Source organism: Ischnura elegans, chromosome X (assembly GCF_921293095.1).
Source record: "Ischnura elegans chromosome X, ioIscEleg1.1, whole genome shotgun sequence".
In the NCBI taxonomy this organism is placed as follows: Eukaryota; Metazoa; Arthropoda; class Insecta; order Odonata; family Coenagrionidae; genus Ischnura; species Ischnura elegans.
Genome location: NC_060259.1, coordinates 89,196,516 through 89,219,634, shown reverse-complemented (window position 1 = coordinate 89,219,634; position 23,119 = coordinate 89,196,516). Strand labels below are relative to the sequence as shown.

The 23,119-nt window shown below is 38.3% G+C and overlaps 1 protein-coding gene across 2 annotated transcripts in view; it reads right to left on the bottom strand.

Annotated features, from left to right (window-relative positions):
- LOC124171753 (leucine-rich repeat protein soc-2 homolog) overlaps positions 1-22,015 on the bottom strand; it is a 58,624-nt gene extending 36,609 nt beyond the window's left edge. The window contains exons 1-5 of one of the 2 annotated variants that reach the window (XM_046551039.1): positions 21,822-22,015; positions 21,531-21,651; positions 20,611-20,881; positions 10,551-10,682; positions 10,391-10,459 (exon numbers count right to left, since the gene is read on the bottom strand). In XM_046551039.1, coding sequence (XP_046406995.1) covers positions 10,391-10,459; positions 10,551-10,682; positions 20,611-20,844 — 435 coding nt within the window. In that variant the 5' untranslated portion in view covers positions 20,845-20,881; positions 21,531-21,651; positions 21,822-22,015. Of the gene's footprint in view, positions 1-10,390; positions 10,460-10,550; positions 10,683-20,610; positions 20,882-21,530 lie in introns of both variants that reach the window. The other variant, XM_046551038.1, reaches the window with a different exon arrangement.
- Between the last annotated feature and the right edge of the window lie 1,104 nt (positions 22,016-23,119).

Genomic DNA, 23,119 nt, shown 5'->3' with positions numbered 1-23,119 from the left:
TTAATTTTCGAATGCGAGCGCGAAGAAGTAGATATTCGCTCGTACAACTTATGGTAGAAAAAACATCGAAAGGTTATAGAGTTTTTTACGTGCTAAAAATAACAAAGTGACCCATATTTGTCATTCCTTGAAGGAATTTTTAATTAATTTCTGTAGAAAAATCGCTTATAAATCCCAAGACAACAATCAACGTAAAAATTTGCAGTTCTAGCGATGGATGTGCTTGCGCTCATTCCTGTACGATACAACATGTTATACAGCATGCACACCCGAACTCCGACTTTCAACTATTTAAAAATTGTATCCTTAAGTTTGGACATTTCCATCTGTGGAATTATAAGAAAATGAAGTTCGAGCAGAAATCTTTATTGCGGAAAAGAATTGTTTAGTACCCACGTAACGGCATTGAAATTTCGAGTGTTAGCAATGAACGCCGCGAAAAAGTTAAGAAAAAGTTGACACACGATATTAATTGCGTAGTTGTTTACATGTTTCTGGCGGAAGATTTTATTAAGCTGCATTTTCTCGTTCTCTCATATTGTGTGCAACTGTAAATGAATATTGCGTCATTGAAAGCTTTTCCCCACTAACTTTGTTGCACGTTAATGACGGAGTTGGCTGAATAAAAGCTCACTTTTAATTAGCTTCGTGCTTTGGAAATATTCTTCGATGTTTCCAGCGAAGTAAATATTCAAATGATGATATTTTCACGTTATTTTATTGAGATATGAGAGAATGAAAGTATGTTTCTGTGCGTGAAAGATTGATTGTATGTGTGTGTGAATGTATCTAAGAATATAGTAATTTACGGGTATTTTGTTTGTGTGTTATTTGCTCGTAATCCAAGACACTCCTATGTGTATTAACTGTGACAGTGAAACCACCAGATTCATCGATCAACGTAATATATAAAAGGCAGGAGATATAATGATTATAGGTAGGTAGACAATGCATTCTTTGGGCCCTTAGATCGCAGTATAACATATTGAATCAATTTAAGTATTCAGTTTAGTAATGTAGCGTTGAGATACCGTACTTTCCCAAATCCACGCGATCTGTCAACTCTGAGAATAATATTACGCATTTTGATTGGCATTGCTCGAGATGCAACTCTCAGACTATATTAATGTTTATCGATTTTGTATCTAATAACGTAAGAATACGCGGTAGAGTTCATGAATATCGCAGTGAATTGAATGTAAATTCACCGAGAATTTACAGCGCATTTCTCCACTGAGAATTTCACCGTGCCGATTGAAATCTCTGAAGCACTAACGCAAAGGTTCGACTTACGTAAATTTCGACTTACGCAGAGTCTGCCGGAACGCATCTCTTACGTAACTTGGGGGATGCCTGTACAAATTAATTTGGTTTACTTTTTTAAGAGTCAGGGGGGGGGGGAATACCTGCCCCCATACTTTGGTTATTCCTAATTTCACAGCTAATTATCATATAGTGCAGGTGCTGGAGATTGCACGAGAACTGTCGTGGTGCCCAGGGTGCCTTCAGTATTTAGCATTGCCTTGAAGCTGTGGCTCACGAGCCAATCAGATCCTGTCTTTGACCATTGATAATGCCATGTCGCCAGCTCGCTGCGTCATCCCAGAAAAATCTGGCCGTGTCTCTGCATGAAGGCAGCAGTACACCGGCGATTTTGAATTGGTGTTTGTTTATGGGAAGCTTAGGTGTACAAATAAGCAGGAGTGGCTCTAACGGGAGTGACAAATGCTAATAATTTCCATTATTCACTATTAATTTTAAAGTTTTAAGCATAGATTTAATGTATCTTTCCGAAACATTAGACAAATGTTAACCCTAGATCAGGTTACAATCACTTAGGTGCATAGGTTAGCATAGCTCATACCCGTCAAGCATCACAAGCTAAATGCAGCGTGAGAGCTCCTTATTTTTCGTTTGATATTTTTCAATAATTCCGATAGAGAAAATAAAACTTAAAGGTTATCATAATGCATAGGCAAGGGTCATCACTACCTACATGATTAGCAACTTTAAGGTTGCCATATTAACTTCAAATGATATTTATAGTTAAGAAGAATATTTTAAGAAATAAAATTTGCATGAAAAAGCAAAAAACAACATATTTACTGTGCATTTGGCTTGAAATCATAAGATGATATTCTCCCTGGCCGATTTTTAAGAGCCGACACTTTTCGCCTTTCATTTGTTATCGCAACGCAGAGCAGTGAAGAGGCAAAATTTGTTGACAGGGTGGGAGCTCTCCCGGCATCGATGCAACGAAGAGCTGTGAAGGCACCCCCAATCGACTGATTACTGACTTTGAGTACTTATTTACTGGTGTTAATAAATACTTAAAGGCAATACTTAGCAAGAGGTTATTGAATTTGAGTAAAAGAAACTGCTAGGAGTAAGTGACTTTGCGAGAAATACCTTCAACCACCGAATCGTGCTATATTTCAGTGAACGTTTTGGCCAATTTCCACAACTGACGGATGTACTTGTTAACATTCGAAAAATGGACAAAACTGATATTATCGTCTTTACATATTCGCAAAAAATTTAAGAACGGGAATAAAATCACCAATACTGGGGAAATTAACCCTTTGAGTGCCACGCAACGATATATCGTCGTTTGCAGAATGCGCCAGAAGTGCCAACGACGATATATCGTCGTCTATTATGAAGCCCGCTAAAACAATATTTTTTTCATACAATCAATATTTTATATTGTGTATAATACCAGAATGGTTTCTTTTTTATCGCGTTGCATTATAATTTGAATTGTTAATTGCAACGATCAACATATTTTTTAATTTATATGACCATATGACGGATGGAAATTTCCGAGGACCATTTTAGGTCTTTACGAAACAGCTTCTTGATGTTGTACTTCATAAGCCACATTGTTTGGTCACCTAAAATCAATTGACTACCATCTTATACACCCTATTTTGTAGTTCTACCAGTTGTATTATTTTTTGCGAACACCTATTTCTTTTTAACTTATTTGAAAAATGTTCTCCCCTGCGAAGCACGTCGCATTCTTTTTCACAGCGCGACGATATATGATCGTTACAGGAAGACACGAGGTTTATATCTCTGCTCAGTTACTTCCAAACAGGTCATTTGTAACTCAATGTGCCATTTCAATCGTGTTTTTGATATTTAGCACCGAAAGAGAGAAGAGAAGATACTATGTAATTGATACCGTGCTATCTCTCGCAGCATGTGTATCGGTCAGCTGGAGCGCTTAGTCGACAATGTGACTCCGATTTCCAACCTCGTTTTCATGGCATCTAAGACAGTAGTAATTGAAATATGATGATAGTGAGCATAAAACAATACATTGTGTGCCGTCTTTTGCTATCTTCTACACAATGACATTTCCCCACCTATATAAAGCTCACAGTTCTGTTTGCGTAGCCAGTATTCTTCTGCGACGAGCGGGTTTGTAATCGCATTTTGCCTCCTCGAAATTGAAGAAGCCCATTGATTCAGTAAATGGCGTCAACGTCGAGAAATGAATTTACGCTTGGTGTCGATGATGACCGACTAGTTGAATATATAAATTCGCTAAGTGATGGTGACGACAACTCTGTGCTAAGTGAGGACAGCGCCCATTCTCGTCGAAACAAGAGTGAAGAGGAACTGACATCAGACTCAGATGAAAGTGTGATATTATTTGCTAAGAAGAGACCGGCAAGAATTGATTATAGTGATGATAGTGACAGTTCTGATGAACTTGAAAGTGGAAGTGGAAGCAGTGATCGTTCTCCTGAATTTGTTGCAGTTCAGGACAATTGTGATTTACCCCAGGCTCCAGGTTTTGAATTTTTGGAAACTCCTGGGCCCAAACGTCTTCCGCCTCAAAATTCTCCTCCAATCGCATACTTCGACCTCTTATTTACAAGAGCATTCTGGAACCTGGTTGTGAAGGAGACTAACAGGTACGCTGAACAGTTTTTGGCTTCACATGATGGACTGTCACCAAATTCGAGAATGCAGAAATGGCGTCCAGTCACAGTGGAGGAAATGAGGGCTTTTATAGCGGTGTTCATGGAAATGGGTATCACGAGAAGAACATCCATTTTTTCCTACTGGTCTACTAACTCTCGCTTTATCCCTTGGTTTGGAAAGATGTTTTCCAGAAATAGGTTTCAACTGATTCTGAAATTTTTCCATTTGACAGACAATACGAAACTATTTCCACCTGGTCATAAACTCTACGATCCCTGTGCTAAATTTATTCCCATTGTTGATCATGCTAACTATGTTTTTCGCCACCATTTTACCCCTCATCAGTACCTAAGTATAGATGAGTCATTAGTAGGCACTAAAAATCACTCCCAGCTATTGCAGTATTTGCCTAACAAGCACCATCATAAATGGGGAATAAAATTCTGGATGCTATGCGATTCTGTGGTGAATTATTGTCTGGCATTTTATTGTTATAAAGGGGCAAAAACCAAAGAAGACAGCGAAAAAATAAAAAAACACGTTTTAGGGCATGTAGTAGTAAACAATTTACTGATTGCTGGAAACTATTTTTTGAAAGGGTATCATGTTGTAGTGGACAATTTTTTCACAAGTATAGATTTAGCTCGTGATTTGTTCAAAAAAAGAACATTTTTAACTGGTACGTTGAGACGTAATAGGAAAGGAATTCCTCAACCCCTCAAAGAAAAATTCAGCGTGGGTGAAAAAAAGTACGTTAGATGGGAAGAGCTTCTCCTCCTTGGATACCGAGAAAAAAAATCACAGAAAAATCCAGTGTTATTACTTTCAACTAACTCGATAGCCAAAAGCAATTACGTTGTTCGAAAGGGTCAAACATTGCCAAAGGAAAGGCCACAAATCATTGAGCAGTACAATCGGTATAAGGGTGGGATTGATACTTCGGATATGATGCTTTATGGTTATTTAGATGAGAGAAGATCGATGAAATACTGGAAGAAAGTAGTTTTCAATGTAGTTTCTAGAATGGTACTGAATGCCTATATCATCTATAAATCAAGCAATCCTGGAAAAAAATTCAAGATTGCAATTTATGTCTGAAATAATAGACAGTATTGAGGGTGAATGGTTTCTCACAAAGAATAATCTGTCAACTCCCAGCGCAGTGTCAACGGGAATATGCGGGATAAGGAAATTGCCAGGGAGGAGGGAAAAAGTTTGTGTAGTATGCAGTAGGAAAGATGGCGGCCCCGTCCACAGATCTAGAACAGTTTGTGTTAAATGTGGAAAAGGTCTACATGGACTGTGTTTCCTATCATATTTGTGAATAACGTTACATTCATTTATTTCATTTGGAAGTAAGTTTGAAATGTTGCAATTTTTTGTATGAATGTCAACTAACATACGTTTAATAACTTTTAGTGTAACTGTGAATAATTTTTTTGTAATAATTACCGCAAAGTTTTGCTATTTTTATCCAGATATCTCTGTCATACAGTTTTCACATGTTTAAGACTCATGGGTGAGAAAATATTCGTATTATAATTTTCTTGATATCTCCTGAATTTTATGCAACTGTCATTGCAAGAATAAAATGTAAAAAAAACTAAAAATTTGTGCAATTTACTTTGCGATTATGTGATAATTTTCTAGGAAAACAATGAAATTTTATGTTTACTCTTGTTTTGTTGATGTAGAAAGGATTTTACGTCTCGATTTTTGGGTCAAAAGTGAAAAATTAAATAATTCAATCTCGTAAAATCAAGATTAAGCTACAACAATTGCGTTTTACCAAGAAAAAAAGGGCAATATTTTTTAATTTTTATTTGTAAGAAAGAATTTACTCCTAAATACAAAAAGAATTATGCAAAAACAGCTATAAATAAGCAAATTATTAAGTTTTGAAAAAAGGCCTACAAAATTAGCAAAATACCCATGGCACTTCTGGGAGTACCCACCAAAAAGCCGGTGGCACTCAAAGGGTTAATACAGTAAAACCTCTATGTAGTGAACCTCTTTACATCATAAACCTCCATACATCATACCATCCCTACGGTCCCGTCAGATTTACATGTAAATTTATAGGCAAACCTCTTTCTAGTGAACCTCTTTATATCGTAAAACCTCCACTTATCATACCAAGGAGATACCCCCGAGACGGCCTAACTACCTCTTCAAATCAAACCGAGACAACTAAACACCGTTAATGCAGCTGCGATTATGTACATGGAATGGCATTTTCAGTGATAAATGTTTCACCCTTATTATTTGTTTCTTATATACCTTTAATATGCTGTAATTTTCACATTAATCATTAGTTGTGGCCATTTTGTTCCATATGAGAGCATACCTAACAGTAAATAAGAACAAAGGTATCTAACTATCCTAATCATTTTAAATGACTATTGAATTAAGAGAGATCTCATAATTTTCTCTCAAATCATAGTAAAAATCATGTGATAGCACATGCTTTCTGTAATTATTATGTATATAGGTAATAAATATATGTTCACTAATCCATGCATGTTTGTTTAAACACATACATATAATGGTTTTATAGACAGTACTGCCTTTCGTTTCTGAATGATATGAAAAAATGGTGCCTATCACTAAAACCTCTCTATAGTGAACCTCTATACATCATAATGCCCAAATTTTGGTCCCCACCGTTACGATATAAAGAGGTTTTACTGTATTTTATATGATTGAAATTTCCCAGTTTCTTTCTTTATGTTGCTACTCAACCAGAATGTGCCTGATAATGGCTGTCTACCTGTTTAACTTTGTTAAATACCATGGAAATAAAAGAAAAACTGTAAATACAAATGATTGTGGGGCTTTGGTGGGATTATTCAACACTTTCGGATTCAATGAGCGCTCGGTTTTGCGAGTAATTTCCGAGGGATTATTAGCACTCGTAAAACCGGGCTTCTACTGTAGCTTTATCCATTGATGTAGCTCTACGATGAATTTCTTCTATAGTGTCCCAACACTCCTTCGCTGGTTTTTAATGACTGATGTCCATAAGGCACTCCAGGCGCACATGTAGGAAAATGTATGCGTGAGCCTTGTTGTCTTTACGCACATTTTCCCGTCTCTTCAAATCATCAGCACTCAGTCCAGGGTTGATTGCGTCCCAGCAGTTTCGAAAGATCAGTGACGCTTCCGACATGGTCCTCCAGTATTCATAATTCTCCTCACTCAGGATTGGATTCATGTGCCCATCAGAATCCATCAGCTCATCCTGATCTGCCATAGTCTCACCCTTTCTTATATCCAATTTATCAACAAACGAACATCTACAACCACACAGCATGACTCCTGGGTCCATAACCTGTTGTTTAGGTTTTTAGGCAGAGGTAATGAGACTCAGACAGAGTTAGTTCAACAAATATATTCTGATAAACATGGATACATATCACCATCAACCAACTATACGAAAGGCGTGAACACACAGAATCGTAGCGTGCACCGGAAGCTGAGTGCACACACAATCGATACTCAAACCTAGCAGGCAGAAAAGAAAGAAATAGAACTATAGATCACACACTTTAACATATCTATCTTATGCCTAGATGATAGTAGCTGCTTGCTACTGACCACAAATTGCTAAGGTTAACTTCATATACAAAAATTTTCAACTCGTTATGTGATTACGTTTTCTAAGATGGACAGGAATTTCTGTAGTGCTACGATCGCTGATATTTAACAATAAATAATAGGAAGTTTAGTGTCATGATTTTTTAACGATATCTCAAAGCACAGAATCGACAACAAGATGCATTTTTGAATATTAAATTACCACCAAAAACATTAAAAAAGGCCACAAAAGACAAAAAAGAGCAGCAGGACAAAAGCAAAAATTTTTTCGCGACTTATTAAAAAGGTGCGAAAAATCCACAGAGAAAAAAATCATTCGCCTTGACCGGGATTCGAACCCGGATCCCTCGATTTCTGGCCAAGTGCTTTAGCCAGTTAAGCTACCGAGGCGTCACTCATCCCTGTGGAAATTTGTGGACTAAACCGGACAAGGTGGTATGGACTGCTGAGCATATTATGCGACGAGCAGTCCAAATCGTGCGCACGGCGCCACAGCCGGAGAGTAAAGTCCGAACTTTGAACACATATAGGTGTTCTCTCTTTGACGAAGGCAGAAAAGAAAGAAATGGTCAAGGCGAATGATTTTTTCTCTGTGGATTTTTCGCACAATTGTGCATTGCGGGTGACTCCCGTAAAAGTTATCACCGTGGCTAGTCCCGGTATACTTAAAATTTATTAAAAAGGCTTGAAATTACGCCATTCGATATCAGAAGTGCCCATTCTCTGGTCCCACTGACTTCATAAAATTGAGAGTTGTAGCACCACAGATGAATGAGTTCTTCTCCGGTTTCCAACTGGGTCAGGTCTTCTGCTGCTGACATTTCAATGGCTAACTCCACTATCATCCTCAGGGCACTGATGCCGGGCTGGATTATGTCGCCTTTATACATGATTCCAAAGCATCAGTTTTGAGTCAGGTGGCTCCTGATTTGCTGGTGTCCCTCTCTCTTCTTGCTTCCCTAATTTTTTGAAAGTTGGGTCTCAACGATTGGCTGAGTGCATATCGAGCTTCTCTATTGAATTTTTTCTCCTCCATTTGGATTTCCAATGTTCTATTTATCCCAAAATCAATCTGCTTTATAGATAATTTCTGTTCTTGTCAAACCAGATACTCAGATGGTCTTATGATCAGCCTAGCACACAGCCTTGACAAGTTCTCTGCTAGTGGCTAGGTGTAATCATGCATTATGGAACATTATGTCAACGATCGTAGATATGACTCCCGTCCGGACGAGTTAACCAAGTCCATAGTCCAATTTAAACCGAATCAGTTTTTGATAATAAACATTCCTGTGATGTCAATACATATGGATATGAAATGTATCTGGTATTTACACTGAGGTTAAAAGGAATGTAGAATGCAATAGTGTACCATGGTTCATGGAGTTTTTTGTTTTAATTAAAACTCCCTCAGCTCGGATAGTCCTGATAACACAAAATAAACAGTACGTGGGGGCATACATTCACATGATTCCATGTGTGTTTCCTACTCTACTAGCCAGTAGCATACACTATAGTGAGATAACGCATGCTCCAATATTGTTTAATCATATAAGTAAACGCTAATATCTCTTCTACATCATGTAATTTCTAAGTGCCTTGAAAAATATGCCATTTTTTCCCGTGACCATGAATAAGTATTTTTTTACTAAAAGGAAGGCCGGACTAATGATTTTTTTCTCAGGATCTTTGCTCATACATTAATGATTACTTAAAACTGAACCATGAGTCTGTATTTGCATGGCCTTTCCCTGTGGATGCTAGCAATGAAAAATGGTACAAGCAAGACCCCAGTTTAGATGAATGTTAATGGTCAATTTTAACCTCATTTGTAAAAGGTCAGATTGGCACCCATGCAATGCCACTCCGCATGACATCACAGGGACCTCGATTCTATTTAGTAGGTAGAAGTTTTACATCGTCCAAGAATACCAATGCATGCATGAGGCACAGAGGTTAGAGGTGTTCTAAATGCGCTGATGGCTAGGCGTAATCCTGCATCAGGCTTTCGTAAACTTTATTATTTTGCAGCTGAATTACTCAATGCAGTTAATATTTAATGATAATCTTGGGATCATTATGGACTACTCAGTTCTAAAAAAAAATCATGACTTTCCATCACACAGGAATGGATGAAAATAAAACTAACCATGCATTGCACGGTGCAGCAATTTGGGGGTCACGTCCAAATTTCAATTGATCATATTTCATAAACAATCGACATTTGGAGGCTAAAATTGCACACAATCTCTAATCATACCAGAATGTATTACCATCGCAAGTTTCATGAAAATCTGAGACGAAGGGCGTCAAAGGCTGGTTGATTTGAAATGGAATGACCTGATAGGCAGTTACATTTCAATGTTTCATTTGGAGTAATGGAAGTGCTTATTCCAGCATGGCTACCTCAACCTTAAAAGAGCAACCTTAACCTTAAAAGAAGTCATATATGAACTAGAAAATACCAGAATGAAGACTACCATTGCCACAAAAGTGAATATGTCGACTCCCCAAAATATCAATTAAGTTCACAGAAAACAAATTATAACGTCCCCAGTAACTAATAACGTGGCCTCATAACTTCAAGGTGATTTGTAACAGCTAGTTTTATTGTGAGGAATGCATGGATTGAATAACTGGCTGGCTTCCTCATAATTTGATTCCAATACAAAAATTAACAAAAGTAGAAAGGAGAAGGCCAACAATTATCATCTTCTCCTCTACTTTCATTTGCTGAGAAAATTAAAAACATCTTTCCACCATGCATCAGAGTAACTAGGACCTGTAACTAATAATTTCATTTACAGGTTTTATGAGAAATAGGCGACCAAGGGACATCTGAAATTACAAAACTTACACTGGATTTGCTAAGGTCCAGTCGCAACGCTGCGTCATCCTTGCACCTTAAAAACTCCTTGGCCACGTCCTGAAATGAAAATGAAGTGCATTTAACATTTCACTGCTTTCTTTACTGTTACCTCATGTTGATAAATATTCATATATTCCACTAAAATTACCAAATCTGCTTGAATAGGCTTATTCTTTTTTACAGTGGGCTTGGGCTTGTTGGACTCAGGATGTTTCACCGTAACAACTTTAGGTCGTGCTCCATCACCTCCTCCTAATGACCCTGAGGACAGTTTCTTCTCCTAAAATGAAAGAAAATATCCACATTAGAATCACTTTCTAAAGAAAATATCATATAATTGAGAATATTAAGTAACCAGAAAACATGCTTAGCCAGGGTGTCTAGCAGTAAATATTTAATTTTTAATTCCCAGAAAAATTTACCACTGCTCCTCACAAAAAACAATAGGGCTCCCTATTACAGGAAAAGTTTGTTCCAGCTAGACACAATTAAATTGATCCAGCCTTAATTAACACACTTAAAGTTCAAAGTACATTGCAATGGAAGTATTACATTGAGAAAGTGTGCTGTAGCTACCTTCATATGAGCCCTAGGAGTAAAAAATTGGGTAAAATATTCCAAAGAAAATACTCTCAGACTTCTTGGGGTAATACAAAGGCATTATTCATGCTATACTACTTTGCAAATATCACTATAGGTATGAAGAAAAGTGATATACAGTACACTCCTGATTATCCAGGCTAATGAATAATATCCAGGCACGAATAATCGGAAAACACGTATAAACCAAACTTTACTTTGATTTCTTGTCATTTTCATGATTTACCTAAATCAAACTATATATTATTATTCACGCACATTGTCTATAATTTTAGATTGACTTCCGGAATCGTTATGAGCTTTCTTTCCCCTACCACGATCTTTTTCGTGGCGATAACATGATTGTACCCGTATTCCTACTGCTACAAGTAATGCCTGGTTTCCTGAAACCACGCACCTGCGGCTGCATGGTCACCGAGTGAGAAAAGTGGTTTGCACGAATGCTTCGAAACCACTGCGCAACGTCAGAAACTACACTGACGGGCACCATGCCGAGTAGTTGCGTCTCGCACAAGTTGCCCAGGAAACAACTGCTGCAGGACGTGGATCCGCAATTACTGAGCCCGCACCCATGCCGTGATGGAAAAGAGGAGCACGGAACTTCTATGAAGGCAACGGGCGAGCAATTACACCATTGCGCAGAAGCGGTTATAGGTAACCTGGACGAAAAGCAAATTGTCTACGCAGGCGAGTGCCTGGCTATGACTCATGCTATCTCTACTTCCACTTCCCCTGCTGCTTTCACTTCCACTATTACCTTCCTCTCCAGTTTGGCCGTAACTGGTAACGGCGTAAACATGCCCGAGTGCGACAAAATCTCCAGTTCCCTTGAACCATATTCAACCGCATGCAAGGCCACAGCAATAATTTAAGATCGTAGTTAACATTCCTCTGAATTTACAAATGACTTTTACAAAGATCGCAGAAAACTTCGAAGGACCGTGGACTCATGTACGGATAATCAGCAGCCCAGATAAACTGCAGCCAGATAATTGGGAGTCAGCAGTAATGTACGCCTAAGAATAAAGATTGATGACCCAGAGCACCCTAAATTGACGGAACTTGTTCCATTTAAGCAAGCAACAGATAAATATATACAGTAAAACTTCGATTTTACGCACTTTGATTTTACATCAAGTCTCGTTTTTACGCAGCGACACTCAAGTCCGGCCGGAAAGCATAGGGAATTCCAATGGCGAAACTTCGATTTTACATCTTTTCTTGATTTTACGCAGTTTTTTCGATTTTGCGCAGCATAACCCCAGCCCCAAAGAGGCCGCTAATCTTGATTTTACGCAGTTGTCTTTCGACTTGTTTTGAAAAACCCGACTAGAGCAATATGAAGTTAGGTTATTTATTCGTCTAAATGAGTTACAAAAATGAATACAAGAACGAATTTAAGTATACCGGGACTAGCCACGGTAATAACTTTACGTGAGTCACCCGCAATGCACAAATTGTGCGATAACTCCACAGAGAAAAAATCATTCGCCTTGACCGGGATGTTTTCCTTCGCCCCAGCGAAATATAACGGCGAAATTAGCCGTTAAAAATCCTCCCGTGCCAACATTTTGGCTTCCAAGGTGATCCAAAAAAGATAGTCGTACTTCTAGTATGGACGTAAGTCGATGGTGTTTCAACACGATGGTAAAAGCATACGTCTCATTCCGCGGGCTAACCCCACATCTGCGGGACGAATGGAGGCGAGGGAAAGTTGATTGCGCGGCGTGCTTATTAGAGCTGATTCAACTTGTATCTCATTTTCAGTGGGTTTAAATGAAACATTGTTGGAACTTCAATAGATATTAGCTTAACTCCGCTAGGTGGCAAGCGTTTATTTTTAACGGAACGGGAGTTTATGCCCTCGGAGAATAACTCGCGTCGACAATCGTCATGCAATCATTGAAGTCAAATCAAGACGTGAGTGATAAGGCAGTCCCTTTAAACTCAGGAATGGCTTAGTACCATTAAATCGAAATACAAAAAGTGTCCGGTGTTGTTATCAGCTATGGGGAAGCAAAATATTACGTTAAGATGAGTCACACGGCTTGTGAGCCGAAGGTCCCGGCGCTGAATTCGCGGAAGAATGCCGACAGAGGAGCTATACCCGGTAGATTCTATCTACTTATACTAAATTTTCATGGGAAAATGGTTTTTTAATACGTAAAAATTATAAAGAAGGAAGATTGTTCCGGACTATTAATAATTTTTTTATTCATCACTGGCGGCATGACGGTAGTTGCGCGGTTATTTAAATAGCTCACTTTAAAAAAGTGATCTAAACACCGGAAAAATCTGATTTTCCTAATATCCCGGGTCCTATGTGCTACGTATTATCTTTGGTATGCTATTTGGAAGGAGGTAACTGATAGCTGGGGTCATTAGAGCCATGAAGTAAGGGCTGGGGGGATAGGAACCCTATATTGGCATTAGCCAAGTTGTAATGATAGGCCTTAAAGGGACGAGGGCTTAACGTTTCGCTGGACAGAGTGGTGCACTGGAAGTGCCCTCCACATTACTCTCAAGTAGGGATAGGGCCATCTCTGATAAGTTTCTGCTACTGCCAGGACTTGAACCCAGGCCCACAGGGTGTAAAGCCTTTGTGATGTATTAGCACAATTTTGCTCTCTGTTACTGGGGTTAATTTGGATAACTATCCTCAGATATCTCATTTCTTCAATCTCCAATCTTTGTTTGTCTGCAGGTGGTTAAATGGATTTCCTGAAAACTGCTTTTAATGAGAATATTTTCGAAAATTAGCTTCTCTGCGAGCATTTAGTATCACCATTGCGACATTTCTCCTGGGTAACAGATGTAATCTTAGCGCCAGAAATTCTAGCAATTCTACCATGTTATTCAACCATGGGAAACATTGTTCAGGAATGCAACGTTGTTTTTCTCAAGGTAACACGTCATCTGTGGTGTTGCTTGTGAGTAAATAAGATTATTAGGCTTCATTTTCTTGCCTCCAAATGAGTATAATTTAATCCAGGAAACATATATCTGATACGACTGAAAAGGAATTCATGCTCTTTTACCATAAAGCCACACATAATGAGACTTTTTCTGGATCCGGTTCCGGCTCAAATCAGAACCATACAAAAGTGTTCTAAAAATTTCTAAAAGGGGTTCTAAAAATAATGAGCAAGAGTTATCCTGAAAACTATACTTCTCCTCAATACCAACTCTTGATTTTACACACTTTGATTTTACACAGTGTCCATATTTCGGTCCCTCCAACTGCGTAAAATCAAAGTTTTACTGTAAATGCAACGGTGGAAAATATCAACGATTTCTCTAATGATCTTCTGCACAAATACTGCAAAAACCGGTTATCTGGCTGCGGTATATCTCCATTGTGGATTATCTGCGCATGGTTTTCACTCAATATTTCCACGATCTTAATAAAAAAAAGTAAAATCGGACTCAAAATAATCAGAATTACTTCATTAATGCTAGGATATACCAGGACTATTATTTCCATTAGAATCCCCTTCGTAAAACTGAATGTAAACAGAAGCGATCGTACGCTAGCTGCATTAACAGAAGCACTGTGTTCCTGTTTCCCAAGCCTCGCAGTGCGTGACCCCTCCGTGATCACGGATACACGTCCCGCAGCAGTTGCAACCCGGGCAACTTGTGTGAGACACAATTATGTGGCGTGGTGCCTGTCAGCGTGGTTTCTGACATCAAGCAGTGGTTTTGAAGCATTCGTGCAAACCACTTTTCTTTATCTGTGATCACACAGCCACGGATGTGTGGTTTTCAAAACCAGGCCTGACATGGAGCAATGATTATACAAGTGCAACCATGTTATCGCTGCTAAAAAGATTGCGAACTGGCAAAGGAAGCTCTAATTGAGTCCGGGAAGCATTCTAAAATAACAGAATAACGGCATAAATAGTAATATATTGTTTGTTTAATGTAAATTATGAACATTACAAGACATTAAAGTGAAAGTTTGGGTTATCCATGTTTTCCGACGATTTGTGCCATCTCTCTCCATCATTAGCCCAGATAATCGGGAGTGTACTGTATGAGTATTTATGAATTATCCATAAATCCAAAATTCTCTAAGATCCTTCCCAATCTCCACCCTAATAACCTATATACCTATAATTTTGGTTCCACAACATATTTAAGCACATAAATAATGAGGAAATAAGTCCCATTTTCAAGCCTACCACACTGCATCTCAGATCATCGTCAAAATCTCAGAACCACTATCTAAATCCTGAATCACACGATCTTTTTTTCCATCCCTTTCATTCCTTCAGCCAATCAGAATGCACAGTAGCTAAAAGCAATTTTAATGATACCCTTGCCTTTTAATTGAAAGACTGTTGAAAATATGTAAAGTGACCAAATAAGGGACGGAAAAAAGGACTGTAAGAATGACAATGTGATTAAAAAATGGGTCCAGCAATCACTTTTGATCTATGAAAACCTAATTCTGGAGCTATCATTTAAAGGGAAGGAAAAAATGATTAAGTGATTCAAGCTTAATAGGCAAAGACCGAAGTTTTTCATGCTTAAGCCACTGATGAATCCATGCAAATACATATATTCCATCACATCATCCTCAGTGAGGAATACCAATCTCACTTAATAGAATGATAAATATCACAATTCTTTTCAAACATATTTGTGATCGACCCTCTTCCGGTTCTTAAAACAGTTCAAAAGACTCAAAAACAGAAAGGTAAGGCTGTCAGCAACAAAGAGGTAGGGTAGAGAGAGGAAACATAAGATTTGGGCTGCTATGTTCACAATGTAGGAGAACAAAAGAGAGGTAGATTCACTTTCATCGAGTTTCCGTAATTAACCACTGAAACAGGTGACTAAGTTTTACTTCCATTTTCCTTCCCAAGTCCTATTCACTCCAAGAGGGCACAAAATACAAGTCAGCCAACTTGTAGAACCGCAGCCATAAAAAGAGATCTGCTGCCAGGGCAGAGGCCTTCATTCCCACCCACTTGGGCAACAACTGAAGGACATCAAGTGCGTCCTAGAATGCAAGTGTCACTGATTTGCACAACTTCCGTAGATAGTCATTTAAAACCAATCATATGTAGTCACTTGCAACCATGTAATATGATATACACGGCTAGTCTAAAGGAGAATGATAAAGTACAACGAACAGCCATTCAAAATCATGATGCTATTGACCATGACACACAGACAGCTTTTCTAACAAGTTGAAGGCTGAGCACATCTATCAACATGGTCGTGATATTCCACCAGTGTTTAAGCATTTAAATAAACATGTCATGTCACTTTCATAATAACTTGTGAAAGGTAAAGTGCAAAAGGTGGTTGAAAATCAAAATCATTTGATACTTCCTGCACCTTACAAGCCATTTTTAAGCCAAAAACTACATTCTAAGTGCTAATTGCATATAAAATAAATGCTTGTAATGACATTATTCTTCCAAATAAATCCTAACACCCATCTGAATTTGCAGATACAATGACAATAAATTAGTTTTGGACATTATGCAGATGTTAAACTTAGTAACAACACAGTAATGAACAAGTAATTTTTCGACCCACGTTCCTGAATGTCATGTGCCAACAAAAATATTATAGGCCAGTGGCGGTGCATGCATATAGGCATGTTAGCAAGTGCACACCCAAACATTAATGAATTATAAAAGAGAGGTATTCCTTTACCATGAGATAGATAAAACTCCTGTCTACATATGGATGAAATATTAAGCTCCGAACTCTACAGCTATCTCCTTGGCGAATTCACCGCTCTACAAACGTGCCATCTTGTAGCATCGCACCGGCCACAAATTCGGTCTATGCGATCACTTGAGGGTGCTCGGGCAGGATGAGGTAAGCGGGGGGGCATGCAATGTTCAAATGGGTGCTTGGAGCAGACTCAACATGACGCCAGTGCACACGCACATATTTGGTGAGTAACTCGCAGGTAGTGTAGTGGTGTAGCTGCCACCTACACTACCTGCGCTCAGGATCCTAGTCTGTCAATGCATTCAGTGCCATTTACGACCATTTAGCAGCACTCATTTGAACTTCATGCCCTTTTTCATCATCGTATATCTTCTCTAATGCACACCCTGGATATATAATCACCAGCCACCACTGCTATAGGCATGATTGATGATGCTACAGTCCTTCAAAGGGTTCACAAGTAGTATTTAAAATACTATTCAGGGATAGGATTTGGCTCACAGCTCCTTTGGTTCTTGAGCTGAGAGCAAAAATTACAACTGAAGCAGGAACGAATCAGTACTGAAAAAATTCTGACCAAGTAAATTTAGAAAACTTTTCACACACTGAAAATTAAAGCTAAGGATTAAAATTGGGTAAAAGAAATAAGTTGAATGCTTAAAATAACAGAATCAACAAGAGCCATATATTGAGGGAAGTGTGGTAGGTAGTATTTCAACAATTCCAGCTTCATTTGCCAAGAGCCATGGCAGGCAAATAATGTATTGAATTCAGAGAATTAAATGAATGCTTCACCATCAATGGAGTGACACTCATCAAAAGCCTGCAGTTTTTATTAGCTGCTAGCTATAGGTGCATTCATATTGCATGGATAATGCGTGAAATTTAATATTGAACTTTTCAGCTGATATTATTGTGCAACGTCTTTTTAGGTGTGAGAGAACTTGACAGTAGACACGATCCAAGAATTTTCCATGAAGCTTAATATTTCCTATAATATGATATCCAGAGGGAAATATAATTCTACTTCAATTTTAATAAGAATGGGTGAGATGAGCCTAAGAATTACTTGCAGTAAGCACCCAAAAATCTCTCCAAAGGAATGGAGTGTAATTAAAATGCTGATGAAGCTGATACCCTAAACTATAAATCATCGGGGAGAAAAGATATGGTTTACCTTACAAAATGGTCAAGTTCAAGTAAAGCTAAAGATTTCCAACAGAAAACTAAGCAATGCCTTTCTTTAGACTTAAATCTTCATCCAAAGCTTAGTACTAAGAGAGTAAAATTAAGAAACCACTTTCACTTCTGCAACTATTTACTCTCAAGTCATTCCGCCTTGAAGTTAACATTATACCATTACTCCAATTTGATTGAGACCTTCAACTATGCAGGATAAAACTAAACAGTCACACTAACTAGCTCTACCTACTTGTAATCCCCATTTATCTTAAAACCAGTCAAACTTATGACCAAAATTGTTTTTTTAGCATTGAAAACTCCCCAAATTATTTCCTCGAAAGTGCCACAACAAACACATGCATTTAGCAGCAATGCATTCCTAAAACAACTCAGCAGTGGTGTTCATCTGGAGAGGGGATTTATGTTTACCAACAAGGTGAAATGCTTATTACGATGTGTGAAAACAAAGGAATCATTGTGCGATGAAATTTGGAATTGCATATCCATGTTTGACCGTGTAAAATTAAAGAGGATGTAGGCCACATTGTTACAAATGACATAATGACAGTCCAAAGTCACAATACAGTATTTCATTTCAACCTTGCATGCATAATTAAAAATCCTCAAAGAACAAGACGGCCCAGGGTCCCCAACAGTGGCGCCGACTCCATGGGGCCTGAGGGGGCCCGAGCCCCCTCAAAGATTCGTTTGGGGGGGCGGAGCCCCCTCAATAATTCAAGAAAATAATTAAGTTATATTATGCTTTGTGACATCACAAAAATATATTGGTGATTTTTATTTCCCATGCTTGACGATAGTTACCTTTTAAAATAAATTCAACAATGAGTGTTGAAACAAATAATTATAAGGTTAAGCAGGTTAACTGAATCAAGTGTTGTGAATCATGATAGTGTTTCGGTGCTGCGACACACTTTCAATTTAACCTCTTCCTGGGGCAAGACCTCCTATATGGGCCCCCCCAACATTTTTATGACTCTCTGGTCCCCAACCCTGAATGTGTAACTTCACACTCCTGTAAGCTAGTTCAGAGTGAGCTCTATCCTCACAGAAACCCACCTTTGGGTTGAATCACTGAGAGATTGAGTGATAATGTGATTAATTCAGAAGATTATATGCTTAGACCAATGTGTGTCTGCATTTTCCTAGTTTTTTTAACATTGAAATTTGAAGACTGAATTCTGCACTTTTTAGGAACTATAATAATTAATATTATTCAGTTTTTAAAAAATGGGTGACAAAAAGGATCGACTTTGCAGGATAATTTTAAGGACTATTTTATGCATTTGTCATTATATCCTAGCAAAAACATAAACATAGGATACCAATTATCTTTTATGACTTCAGTAACAAGAGAAGCAACTGCAGCTTGCTTTCGGGTCCATTCCTAATTCTACTACATTTGTAAGTTTCGCTACATTAATGGGAACGCTATTATAATCGTACTCTCATGAATTTTCTTTAGGCGGTATTTCCTACACATGTATTTGGCAGCATAAAAATATTATAACAGAGAGCAACCCACAGACTTCAGGGAAATCTCGAAGAAAAATTTACACACATTGAAACAATCTACACGCATTACATTATATACTTCCTGAATTTTTCACTGCTTTAATTATGGTTGGAAGAGAGTTTGGGTATTATTTTAAGAAATCTGAGTCAACCCCCACTGTGAATACTTATGGCACCTCATCAGTATGCACACTTTCATCAGCTTCATGTAGTAACAGCTGAATACAATCAAATATCACCACCATCATACACTACATGTGAATCGAGCAAATGATGACAAGCACAGGAAAAAAATAGTTACATTTCCAAATGACCCTCTTTCTAGCATAAATCAGAAACCATGGAATAGATTTATTGATATTTGGTCTTACTTCATAATGTAAGGTCAAGTAAGAGTGATTGTAGAAAATTTTTTACCCATGACAGCCGCATTATCATTTGTTAATACCATGAAAATGAAGGGCCACCACACATAGAGATGTGATTCAAGCAACATTGAATAAAACACCTAACTTTCAACTGTCATCTAATCGCTCAATCAAGTCACAGTCACACAGCCTTAAGAACGTGTTTCATCCCACAGACAATGATACCACCCAATGAGACCAAGAACCACTACTCTCTTCCTCTTCTCACAATTCACAGCAGCCGATTCACAAAAGCACATAATATTGGGAAAACAAGGAACTAAAATTTTCTCCTGCCTCAACAACAATTACTTCACTGTTTTCGTCGGTTTTCCTCCCTATGAAGTAACAGCAATTTACTGTCGCCCAAAAATTATCACAACCAATGAGAACATCAACCATCAATGTGTTTCCACACAACTTAGCAATATGTGAGCCTTTCCCTTCATTAGCCTGATTGGCATATCTATACTAATCCAAACTCTTGTTTCGATAAGACATCAATACATAACAAGCGACACATTTTAAGTAGCACAAATATATGTCACCTCCGACGAAGGTATAAATTACTTTGAATTCCAACATTCCCCACATAAAATGGGAATTTCTTCCAAAAATACAAACATATAAAACCAAGCATCCGCAAAGAAATGAAAACATTTATGATTTCAAAAGTTCATGTGCTTCCCAAGGATCACCCTATACCAAGTCGATTACGGCCAAAACATTAGGATTTGTTGACAGAAACACCAAGACACCATAGACAAGTAAGACTCGAAGAAATAATACCTTCACACTGTCCTTCATCTCCTTGGACGAGGCCGACCCAGAAGCAATGGCTGCGGCTTGATCAGAGGCCTCTGGCATATCCGTGACGTTAAGACAACCTTCGTTTTCTGGAGAGCCTGAGCTGGGGCTTCCTAAATTCGCAGCAAAACTAACACTCCCTTCTCCTTTGTAATCAGCAAGACGTTCAGCAGCAGCACTACTCTCGGTACTACGGGACTTGATAGATTTCTTCATGATACACCGCCATGTGCATCCCTTTGATTAGCAGGCTCTGAAATAATGTCATATATGAGATTCATGTCGTAGCTGCTTCACAAGACTACTAACGCTTACAGGCCAAAATCACTATATTTCTGGGTGAGGTAAGCTAAGCCAATTTGAGCAAGGGTTTCCTCACATCACCAAGCTAAAATCGAGAGATGTCAAAATATAGAGAATGTCAATGAATCATCATTCCAATAGTTGATTAACTCTTTCACTGAGAGAAACGAAAGCAAAGAACAACTCTTTTAGGGATGATATTCCATATTGCACGTTAAAATGATACGCGCCAGCTTATTTTAAACCAGAAGTCCTGCTAAGCGGCACTGAAGGATGGATTCATTGAACAAAATATTGAACATCACTTGAGGTGGTTGGCGGTAAACAAGATATCGGTGAACATTACATTTTTAACAAATCAAAAGCTAAGTCCGAAATTGCTCTCTCAACATGACATATTGAATAAAAACAAACCATAACAACACTTTCGGGATGCATCAACATTTACCTTTCCAATGAATAACAACGCCCCAAATAACAACAATCTCAACACTTAAAAAGGAGGTACAACAAAAGAGATTAACCGAGACAATTCTAAAACATCTCCTATGACTAATCAATTACCATTTATTCACAAAATAACTATATTTTTTACTTACGATAGAACCTCTGTTTCCAGTCGAAGAGTGATCAGTCGCTTTTCAGCTTCGGCATTAAACATTCCATTATCATTCATGTTTGCAACAATATAGGCTTCCAGACTATTTCTACGTAAGATCACTATTCGTAAAAATAAAACAATTCCTTCTCATTCCTTCTTCACGTCACAATCCCAATATCACGAAACCAATGTTATTTTTCCTGTTAAGTACTCAATACCAACTGTCCCTCCAAATAATGCGTTTAAGGCCCAACATCAGCAATATCAATAAGAAGTTTCATATAAATACCCGTATTTTCATTAAAATCACTGTAGGGTGTTCAATGGCTGTAATTAGTTACTTCTTTCTTCCACAGTTGCTCCGCACGTCTTCACTCGTCTCACGCCATTTCTACACAACCCCTCTTCCTGACACCCGTTCTTGAGCTATGTCTAACTGCGCAGACTGTGTTGCGTAGTAGCCTCCAATTCCCGGGCGAAGTGACGTCAACCCCCTCAACCCGATAGAAGACGAGTTAGATAGAGGAAAGTTAGGGATGTTGATAAACAGTATGAGCAGTCGGCGAAATTTCCTCTTTACATAAATTACTTTCCATTGATAAGTTTTTATTTGCATAGAATTTTTAAAATGGCGAGAAAAAATATGCATTCGACGACAAGAAATTAAATTGCACGATTCGTTCTTTCACAAGATTGACGCGAAATCCTCGGAGAATAACTTTCCAGAAATAAAGTTGTAATAACGCAATAGTTAAGGTATTAAAAATAAAGTGTGGCTCTATTAGGAGAAATTTAATAAATTCAATTTTAAAAGTAGCGTAAATTTTTCTATCCGATCGTGGTAGAATATTTATGGCGATGAGAGGGAATTGCGGAATGTAACTTAACCAGGAGAGTCTGTAATGAAATGAAGCGGTGGGAGAGATCCATATAACCTCCGATAAACTGATACGGTAGGAATGAGCATCTGCTTCCGATAGTGTAATCCGTGTCTCAAGGTGGTGCCGCAGACAAAATTTCCCCTCCGTCTTAAGAGTGGCCCGTGGAGGAAAGGATGACGGTGGAGGAGGCAGGAATGGAGGAGTGAGAGGAGAAAGAGAGAAAGCAAAATTCCACTCGTACTCCTCCAGACCTCCCACGCTGACGAGCCTAATCCTCGTGACTGATTGTGTAAAAGCGAGGCGGAGGTTGTTTTCACTTTATGATATCTGAATTAATCACTCGCATTAAGAGTACGCATCACCTTCTCTTGACCGGCTGTATTTTATACTTTCTGGTGACGTTTTATTATCTTAAGGCTTAAGGCTATTACCTGGAAAATTTCTCGGAGCATAAAGTAGGCATTTTTCAACATTTATACAACTAACATTAAAAATTAACGGGAAGATGTACATGGAAGAAATTTCAAAATGTAATGCAACCAAATATTTATGAAGATAAACTCTATATACCTTCCTTACTTAACGCGATCCAGTGGACCGCGCGATGTCAGCAGTTGCGGATCGGAAATGGGAAGGGCCCCCCGAAGTTTCCGGAAAATTTAAAGAGATGGTAAGCTTTAAGGCGGTTAAACAATCAAAGTTTTTC